Source organism: Sinocyclocheilus rhinocerous, unplaced genomic scaffold (assembly GCF_001515625.1).
Source record: "Sinocyclocheilus rhinocerous isolate Xijiao unplaced genomic scaffold, SAMN03320098_v1.1 scaffold593, whole genome shotgun sequence".
Lineage (NCBI taxonomy): Eukaryota > Metazoa > Chordata > Actinopteri > Cypriniformes > Cyprinidae > Sinocyclocheilus > Sinocyclocheilus rhinocerous.
In genome coordinates this window covers 157,506-167,845 of record NW_015642818.1, presented here as the reverse complement: position 1 = coordinate 167,845, position 10,340 = coordinate 157,506, and the positions used below count along the sequence as shown (strand labels likewise).

The window sequence follows — 10,340 nt, the reverse complement described above, 5'->3', positions numbered from 1 at the left end:
AGACCAAGGCAAGTCCGGAACTGGGTATGGTTTTAGTGGTTCTTTCTGTTGATGTGGCTTTGTGCTGTTACAGACTGAACATGTTCTGCCGTGATATCAGCCGTCATCATTGGCCAGAAAATTGTGTTCTCTCTGTAATGAGTGAGGAATGACTGTTTTGTAGCCTATCATCACTATTCCGTCTTCCACAGCTAGCTCATCTCTGTAGGGAAAGTACGCACAGCAGGGCACAAGCTATGTTCTTTAATTGGCCAACCTTGTTGAATCACAGTGCTGAGAGGTGCAGCAACATCACTAACGTTTGGGATAAACTTCTCCAGTTAATTTGCCATTCCAAGGAAGCGCTGCAGTGCTGGAACATACTTGGGAGCTGGCATCTCAGAGATTGCTTTTGTTTTTGAAGGATGACTTGGTCCAGACGGAATTTGTATTTGGCAGGGTTTAGTTTGAGCTTGACTTCGCATGCTCGATTAAGCACTCTTTTCAAATTGATGTCGTGTTCTGCGGCATCATGGCCTCCGATGATGATCTCGTCGACAATGATAGCACAGGGGTATCCTGAAAACAGCTGCTCCATTGAGTGCTGGAACACTTCGCTTGCGGAATTTATGCCAAAAGGCATACGAAGAAATCTGTAGTGCTGAATGTAATCATCATAGAAGACTTGCAGTCAAGACATATCTGCCAGTAAGAGTTCTTTGCATCCAGCACAGAAAATACGGTTGACCCCAACATCTGGCATGCTACTTCCTCTACGCTGCGTGTTGGGTGGTGGGGTCTCTTTAACCCTACAACATGCAAGAGTGGAAAATGATAGGCAAAAAATAATTTCATGTCCCTTTTTATATCATCTGGACTTAAGAAGAACATTCAAAGGAATTTTTGAAATATTTGGTAAATTTTGGATTTTATTGGACCGCGTGCGCACGCGATAGTCTGTGTATATTTTTATTTTTGCAAAGGTCCCTTTAGGGGCTCCATTGTTGTGCCAAATTCTGCACCCCTGCCAGATTATGCACCCCCTAGTACTGGTAGGTTTAGGGTTGGGTTGGGGGAGGGGTTAGGAAATCAGGTAGCGACTTCAATGAGGGGGTGCAGAATTCGGCACAACACCGTAGCTTTGTAAGTAGCTCTAAATATGTTGATAACTGTGGCATAAAAAAATTTTTTTCATTCATGTAATGATGATTTGCTTTTAAGACTAGCTGTAAATAGCTGTAGACTAGCTGATTCTAGCTGTAAACCAACTTCAACAGTCCAAATGAAACCGAGAGAGAAGAATCTGTGCTACAAGAAACAACCAGCTGCAGTGACCTGATGGATGGAAATCAGAAACACTGAGACTGAAGATTTAATGCGTTAGCACATATATAATATAATTTTTTTTTATAAGTTTTATTTCAGGAGATTCAAATAACAAAAACTAATTTCATCATCATGTTTTTAGAACTGGAGAGTCTATTTTGCAATGTTTAAAGCTTATTTATTCAACGTTTCTTTTCGATCATATTGTGTCATATTATTAGTCCATTTAAAGACAACAGCCACAAACAGAAGTGTTCTTTCAAGTTGAGTTCATCTGTATGTCCTGCCGATCCAGAGTTCAGATGTGGTTTCTTGAGTGTTTTGGCTGATCAGAGAGCAGTTGTACAGTGTTCAGGCCAGTGTTTCCTCAGCTCTGTGTTCATGTAGTAATAGATCCACGTGATGAAGGGAAACACAGTGATTCCCACAGCAGTGCAGATCCTCACAGAGCCCACAGAACTCCTACAGGACACAAACACTCATTCATGATCATAATACAGCTGAAAAACATTCATACCGAGTCACAGTCAACAGACTAGCATTTCTGGATGTTAAAATCATAAAGTAATGCATTTACCTTCCTGAATGTCGACACAACAGCAGCCAGAAAACCGTCAGCAGGAGTCCAGAACATTCTCTAAGAGCAACGATTATGCAAGAAATGAAATAAATCTGTGTTATTCTCCTAATGTAATTGAATATTGGTCAAAACTCCTCTGAATTGTTACCTTCCTTCCTCTTGCTGGAAAATGTCTGTAATTCCCTCTTTATAAAGTTTCCAGCCCAGAATGACTCCAAACGAAGAGGCTACAAGCACATGCAGATCAGCCATTCTCCTCCATAATAGTGACTCTGGAAAGGTTATAACATCAATTTATAACTCTAAAATCACCCATAATCTCTTATGGCGGTTGAGAAGTGGCATTTTGTATGTGAAAAATACATGCAGACTGAAATTCATGTCTTGTGTCTTTTGTTTTTGCATACTTAAATTTGTTTGTACATTTATTTGTATTGTCTTTTTAATGCAAAACATTGAGCTTTATGTGGTAAATAAATGAGGTAAATATTGCATATCATTGTCTTATGATGTATGATATAATTGTATATATATTTCATATATCAGACAATACCAAAATCGAATGTAAAAAATTATTTATTATATTTATAACCGTGTAATTTTTTAAAATGTATTTCTACTCCATTAGATGGCAGCATCGCGTCTCATTTTGATTCATGATGAACTTCACTTACCTGTTATTTGTGGTTGACAGCAAAGCAAAAAACACAGTCCAGCTGGAACTGCGTAACCAACCTGCAGAAACAAACACAGAATTATATAAGGAGCACACATATGTTTTAGAGCGGCATAAATGTTTCTCATTTGGGGTGAAAGTGAGTCTTACCATCCACAAAACAGCATCCGGATCATTTATCTGAAGATAATCAAACAAATCAGCGATTAATTATCACTGATCATTTCTTATGTACATAAACGAGTGCTTCATTTGATGATCATCGCTCATTCAGTGTGTGCAAATAAACCTGAAAATAACATTTACCTGCACGTAAGTTGCCAGCGAGAAAAACACTGACATGAATAAATTACAAACTCTCCAGATGATCTGAGACAACGAGACACTCATCTTGTTCTTCATTTGGACTCTTGTGCATTTATTCTAATAAGTTTATCAACATTTCTCTGAAACGAAACACACTGGACTTTATAACTGTACGGTTTTCCGGATATGACGGCCCGCGGGATAAAGCTAGGCATTGTGGGAAATGAAGTCCACGACACTATGATTCATTCAGTCATTTGGACTAACAACGCAAACGACTATTAATCAAAAATAAATGAATGAATGTTTAAAATTAATAAAGTAATTCATAAATACACTTTATTGAAACCACTAATAAAAGATGATTATCATACTGAGTACAAATTGTTATCATCATCATCATTATTCATGTTATCATAATTGATTCAGAGAGAACTACACATTACACACACTTCTGAATCTGAATCATGCATTTTGGAAAAATATTTCATTCGTGAGCGATTTTATATGCAAGTAAAAACTTTTTTTCTGTTCCATTGTTTACTCTGTACTGTTTCCATTTCACGATTCTATTTTATTCTATTCTATTACATTTACATTTACATTTACATTTGTGTGTGTGTGTGTGTGTGTGTGTGTGTGAGAGAGAGAGAGAGACTTATTTGACTTTTAAGTTCTTCTTTAATGTACAATCTATTGAATCATTAACAGAGACACAACAACATTCTTCTTAAATAAAACACAGATCTCACAGTCTTTAAATAAATAATATAAAAAAGAAGAGAGAGAGAGAAAGAGCTGTGCAGTGTGTAGTGTAGTGTAGTGTAGTGTAGTGTGCAGTGCAGTGCAGTGAGTGTGGTGCTGTACGTTGCTCTGCAATTTCTTACTCTGCATTGCAGCCCAGCGCTGGCTGCTGGAAGTCAAACCCAAATGGCGACGTCCAGCCCCAGCAGTAACCCAGCAGCAGTCTCCAGCCTAAGCAGCAGCAACAGCGCGCAGCACCACCCGACCCAAAGCCAGCACATCACCACCATGAGCAGCATGCAAGGTCAGAAACCAGCCGAACCGCGCACATCCACCCGGTGACAGTTTACACACATCAGACGAGACTCGACCACACCGCATTACCAGCCGTGTGGCTTTAGCTCAGCTGTCGACGTAAAATCGCATTTACACGCTCTGAATAGTATGTTTTAAACTAGTAACCTCTTTGTAGCTGATTTACACTAGTAGTTTTAATTGTAATTTTAGTGTCTTGTAGCCGCACGGCTAACCGCTTTAGTCAAACACTGACAGGCCCGTTAATATTTCATTTTCTCAACATGATAATTGTATTATTTACTACGTAACCTAAGTATAAATTAATATGTTCTAAGTCCATATCGCAGTTAGTATTATAGTAATTGGTTTAATGTCATCGTTTGGATTCTGACTCTCGTTGGAGTTTGTTGACATTTTTAGCTGCATGGCTAACTGGCTAACGGTACGATAATGCTAATGCGAACTTCAGATAAATGCGAGGGTGTTTAAATTATTTGTGGACCACAGAAATATGAATAACAGATTTCATAAAGAAAATGACACTGTTAAATGGTAAGATTACCGCTAATCTGTATGTCTTAAATATAATAAACCAGGGCTTTTCATATCATAAACCACGGGCCCCCAAAATATGATCATCCGCGCGTTATATAGTTTCATGTAAAACCCAATTTATACTCTGAAAAAAATATTTTATAAATGTCTAAAACATTAATTGGGAAATATTTTATTTTCTGTTAAGTTACATTATTACGTGTTTCCCCCCCCACATTTAGTACTTTACTATTTAAAATGGTTGAAATTTACATCTTCTTTTCTTTTTTATTCATTATTTTATGTACCTATTTATTCATTAATCTATTTTAATCAATGTTTGTTTAATTGCATCTTATTGTTATATATCTACTCATTTATTATTATGATTATTACTACTACTACTACTTGTTTTACACTATTTTTCTCTAAACTTTTCCTCGAACCCCCAAGCGTTTCATGGCCCCCAGTTTTTAAAATTTTTTACATAAACTACAACATGTTTATGATTGTAATTTGGGTAGTTTTATGACCCAAACTGCCACATGTTATATTCATGATTGAATATGAGTCATTTAGATCATTATCTAACATAACTTGCCTTTAAGGTAGAATGTGGGTTAGTTTAGGAGATTAACCAGAGTGTGAATGTGATATTTTATTGTATTTACCATCAAATGTGGATCTGGAAAACGACAGCTCTAACAAGTTAGTACTACTTTTAGTTTGAAATGTGACTCTTTCAATGGTCTATTTTGGACGTGGTGTGGTGTAGTGGTTAAAGATATGGGCTGGTAACTGAAAGGTTGCAGGTTTGAACAAGGACACCAATGTGTTTGAATTTTGTTTATCATAAAGTCATCAGCAAGATCATTACAATTGTTGTTTTATTTGTCTTGGATCTCTAAGGTCTTTCAGTTCCTCTATGAGATGCTGCCATGAACTGTGGTTTGTTTCGGTATATAATTCACTATAGGCCAGCCTCAGTTGCCTCTTGCAGTTGTCCAAACCCATGCAATTCATTTTGATTTCCAGACATCAGCTCATGCAGGAGATTTCAGAGAGATTCAGGTAGTTACTGACTTTACGTTGAACGGTTTGGACTGTAGTTATCATGTCCTGGGTCAAATGAAATTCACGGTAAACCTCAATCTTACTTCATGAAGCCTGTGTGATATAGATATGGTAAAGGTGAATCTAAAAAAAAATGTCAAGGACACATTTATGCAAAAAAAAAAAAAAAAAAATCTCATTACCCTAATATAAAAAATACAAATATTTGATAAATGATGATTACAAATATCATGATGTAATTAATTAATAAATACACAATAAAATAGTAATTTATTTGTTAGTAATTTATTTATAATTAAATTACCGTACAATAATAAGAACTACAAGAGGACTTTTGTATTATTATTTATTATTTTGTATTATTGTTATTTATTTAATAATTTAATAATTTATTTAGTTTTACACATGGCAATATTATACTACTTTTAATTTATGCCAAGTTAAACAAATATATATATATATATATATATATATATATATATATAGTACTATGCTTATTTTAAGGTGATTAAATGAAAATGACTGTAAAACAGCAATGAGAATTACAATAGGACTGTTTTTACTTTATGCATTTTTTCCCCCTGATTTTGGGGTGAAATATGAAGCTGGCATGTTTTTTGAGCGATTCACTTCTTGGTGTGTGTTCACTGATTTGTTTTTGTGTAGAACTAGTGTTTATGTAATTCATTTTCACACTGTTCTGCATTGGTTTCGGTCTCTTTGTAAAGTTATAAAGAATATGTGCCTAGTTTGAATTTCACCGCTAGGATGGAGTCCTCAATGTAGAAACCTTAGCGTTTAGTCTGCCTCTTCTCTCTTTTTTTTCTGTGGTTCTCCAAAATCTCCACCACCACACCATCATTCCTGTATTTCCTGAAAGCGCTGTCTGACGGGATTCTGCTTCGGTTGGGAAGGTTTATTCATTGGCTTGACTTTTACACAGGAAGAGGAAACGCATGAATTATCATCACATGATTTATGAAGTTAATCTCTGTGTTCTTGTATTCAGATAAACCTGCTGCGTAAGAAATGACACGTTTACCTTTTGTGCATCATCTTGATTATGACTGTGTTGCAAAACTTCCTTATTGTTGTCAAATGTTTTTCATAAGTTGTATATATAAGAATAATGGAGTGCATTTACAAGAAAAGTCTTTCAACTTCAGAATGTCCCATTGTGTTACTTGCCATTCCTTGTAATTATTTTAGAAATTTACTAGCAATTTCTGTGAAAATTGTTTCAGATTTCCACTTTTTTTTTTCATTGTATCTGTTATGAAATAATCTAACGTGACTCCTTTTCCAACACAGACTTTATTTTTACAGTCTGACGTTCCAGCTGCACGGATTCTTTTAAATCTGTTATTTAAGCAATGAAACTCAATATATCCCCTCATGATATTTCTCTCCCTTTATCTCTTTGCCTCTTCTTACCCACAATCCATCCTGATGCCGGACCACGGTGAGACCCAGAACAACTGTTGTTTATATTCCCTCTCTGAATGGTTTCATTTGTATTTTGCCGTCTTCGTTTCTTTACGTCTGGTATTTTCCTTTATTTTACGTTCTGCTGATTTCCGGTTGCTGTTGTGTGTGAAACTCCTCTGCATGTACTACACACATTTCCCATGTTTACCGGTTCACTGATGCACATCCCGGCACAAAGGTTTGGTTTGAGTGAGCTTCAGATGCTCAGTGCTGTTTTCTTGAATTTTGAGGTTTATGGAAACTTCATTGCTTTGAAGAGCAGGAATTAGCAGTGGATTTGAACAGATGCTGCAAATGAAGGTGTTTTTCCAGATCAAACCATGTGTTCGTTGTTCTTCTCACCACCAGGGTTTCAGATAAACCTGTCTGGACCTCCTCAAAGTAAGCCAAGCCTTCTGTCTGAGCCGTGTCTGTTTGCTGGTTTCGGGAAGCCTGTCCTCTGCTCGACACTAATCCATCCACACACACGGTTTCTGCTAGACTTGTGCTGGTCTAGGACAGATCAATCCGCATGCTGGAGGTGTCCTAGAGTCCCAGAAATATTATTACGTGCCAAGATAGTGGAAAATTCGCAGACTTGTTTAACCTCAAAATTAAAAAATAAAAATATTAAGAATATTGTATTGTTTTAAAATAACAATAATAATAAAGAAATGATGTTTTGCCTAAAGAAAATTAAGCAAAACAGTAAAGCAATCTCTTACCTTAATTAGTTAATTAACAACAAATACTGCCATGATGTAAAAATGCTAATAAATAATTAAATAATTAATACATAATTTAATTATTGATTTATTTATTTGAGTTTTTATGCATCATGATAGTTTTTGTTGGACTGCTTTTAATTCATACTGATTTTTAATTAAAAACTGGTTGTACAACACTAATATTATAAGGTGCTATAGTAAAAAAAAATGCTTAAAAATAAATTAAGTTTTGCCTATAGAAAATAAAGCCATCTTATTATAGTAAAGCAAGAAAATCTCATTACCCTAATATATAAAATAATAATATTTAATAAATGACAAATAATTAAATAATAAATTATTTCTTTTTATGTAATTTTTATTTAACAGACAGTTTGACAGTGTTTGTTCATAATCAACAACAGTGTATCATTACATTTTATTACATATAATGTAATAATATTTAATAATAATGTAATCAAATTTATAATTAATATATTAATTCATGTAATATTAATCAATATACATTATGAATACATTATTATGTGCCAAGAACGTGGAACATTTGCAGACATGTTTAACCTCAAAATTAAAAAATAAAAATATTGTATTGTTTCAAAATAATAAAAAAAAAATTGTTTTGCCTAAAGAAAATTAAGCAAAACAGTAAAGCAATTTCTTACCTTAATTAATGAGTTAATTAACAACAAATACTGCCATGATGTAAAAATGCAAATAAATAATAATGAATTAATACATAATTAAATTATTTATTCATTTATTTGAGTTTGTATGCATTAGGATAATTTTTGTTGGACTGCACTGATATTTTAAGGTGCTATAGTAAAAAAAACAACAAAAACTTAAGAAATGCAAACAAAAAAAAAGTTAAAAAAGGAAATTGTTTTGCCTATAGAAAATAAAGCCATCTTATTATAGTAAAGCAAAAAAATCTCATTACCCTAATATAAAAAGTTTAGTTTGTTCATAATTAACAGTGTATCGTTACATTTTATTACATATAATGTAATAGTATTTAATAATAATGTAATACAATTTATAATTTATATATTAATTTACATGATATTAATCAATATAAATTATGAATACAATTATTAACTATAATTATTCAATAATATTCAACAACAATAATAATAATAATGAATATAATCTTTTCTTTATGCCTTGGTGAGCATAAGAGACTTCTTTCAAAACATTAAAAAATTGTACTGGTCCCAAGCTTTTGAACGTTACTGTACTTTTTAAAAAAGTAAATATTGTGCAGAACAAGTAGGCCTATTTCTTTGAATTCAACGTTTTTTTTGTGCAGTTCTCATTTGTCATCAGATCGTATTATTATGTCTATATCAGAATTATTTCATCCTCCCTTCTCTCTAGATATTGCAATTTAAGCCATTAAATTAGTTGACCACTAGTCAGTATTTCCATTCGATAACTCATATCTGTATCAAACAACTACATAAAGAGGATCTTAGTGAGAAATCGGCACAAGTCTAAAGCTTGGAGCTTCCATTGACTTTGCAGCAAAAATATTCACTCCTGGACAGTCGATTGGTCCTGACTTTCATTTGATTTAAAATCAGCCTTTACCAGATCTCTTCAGTAATAATCATGCATGTACTTTCCACATTGATCAGTGGTTCACATACAGTAATGGAAGCTCTGGTGGTTGTTGATTCAGGTGTTTTAGGCAGCTTTTTCTACTAACCGGTGCAGTGAACATTGCCTTGGGGGCTGTAGCTGTCTTCCCTGTTTCTTGGGTTTGCATTTTGTTTAGTGTTGGAGCACTGCTGGGATGCTTTTGGCATGAGTATCTCATACAAACACCAGCTTGTTGGGACATGGACGCACATGCCGTGAGGTTTCTGAAATGTCGTTCCTCTGGTATTCGGATCCTCACATTCTTGTGGTGGAGGGGAAATGGTGCTTAATTTCACAGAGATGTGCTTGCTCACATTTTCCAGTTACTTCCATGAATCTGAAGGTTTTTTTGGGGGTGCTTAAGTATTGTTTGTTTTATATTAACATTGTTTTAATTTCTCTTTTGTCTAGGGCTGGGCGATATTGCTAAAAAAAATATCACGATATAATGTTTCATATCATTCGGTATCGATAATTATTGACATATTTATAACCTTTTCTAAACAAAGAGCAGTAGAAAAAGCTGAATAGGGTTACTGTTCAAAATACAGATATAAAATACTAAAAAAAGCTGTAATGATATAAAATAGGGCTGGGTTTTGACACAAATTTCACGATTCGATTCTCATTCACAAGCTTGCGATTCAATTCAATTACCAATTCGATTCAATATTGATTATTTTGGATATATATCAGGTACAGTACATGCCAAATTTTCTCAAGGAAAAAAATTAAAATCCCAACTAATGCTGTAAAATATACATGAGTCAGTTGGTACAACATTACTATAACATTGAAGGTTAAAATTAATGAAGTTTTTACAATAATAAAGTTAGTTACATATTAATATTTCTACTTCAATTCGTTTTTTGAAATATAAACATTTAAATGGCGGCTGTCATAAAAACTTGATGGATTTATTCAAACATAAATTAAACATTGAAGAACAGTAAAATTTATAATGAATATGTTATATGGTGCATATATT

At 33.9% G+C, this 10,340-nt stretch overlaps 2 protein-coding genes across 5 annotated transcripts in view; one reads left to right on the top strand and one right to left on the bottom strand.

Annotated features, from left to right (window-relative positions):
• Window positions 1-1,464: 1,464 nt before the first annotated feature.
• On the bottom strand, window positions 1,465-3,069 carry tmem220 (transmembrane protein 220). The gene is made up of 6 exons (XM_016573732.1): window positions 2,868-3,069; window positions 2,712-2,741; window positions 2,560-2,620; window positions 2,034-2,157; window positions 1,883-1,942; window positions 1,465-1,767 (listed from the first exon to the last, which is right to left on the bottom strand). Exons 1-6 carry the CDS (start codon window positions 2,961-2,963, stop codon window positions 1,635-1,637), a joined length of 504 nt encoding a protein of 167 aa, XP_016429218.1. The 5' UTR covers window positions 2,964-3,069; the 3' UTR covers window positions 1,465-1,634.
• A 630-nt stretch (window positions 3,070-3,699) lies between these two features.
• Window positions 3,700-10,340, top strand: part of map2k4a (mitogen-activated protein kinase kinase 4a) — a 20,746-nt gene continuing 14,105 nt past the window's right edge. For 2 of the 4 annotated variants that reach the window (XM_016573735.1, XM_016573734.1), the window contains exon 1: window positions 3,700-3,915. In XM_016573735.1, the coding sequence (XP_016429221.1) occupies window positions 3,798-3,915 (118 nt within the window). In that variant the 5' untranslated portion in view covers window positions 3,700-3,797. Of the gene's footprint in view, window positions 3,916-6,801; window positions 6,979-7,352; window positions 7,386-10,340 lie in introns of those variants that run through there. The other 2 variants (XM_016573733.1, XM_016573736.1) reach the window with 2 other exon arrangements.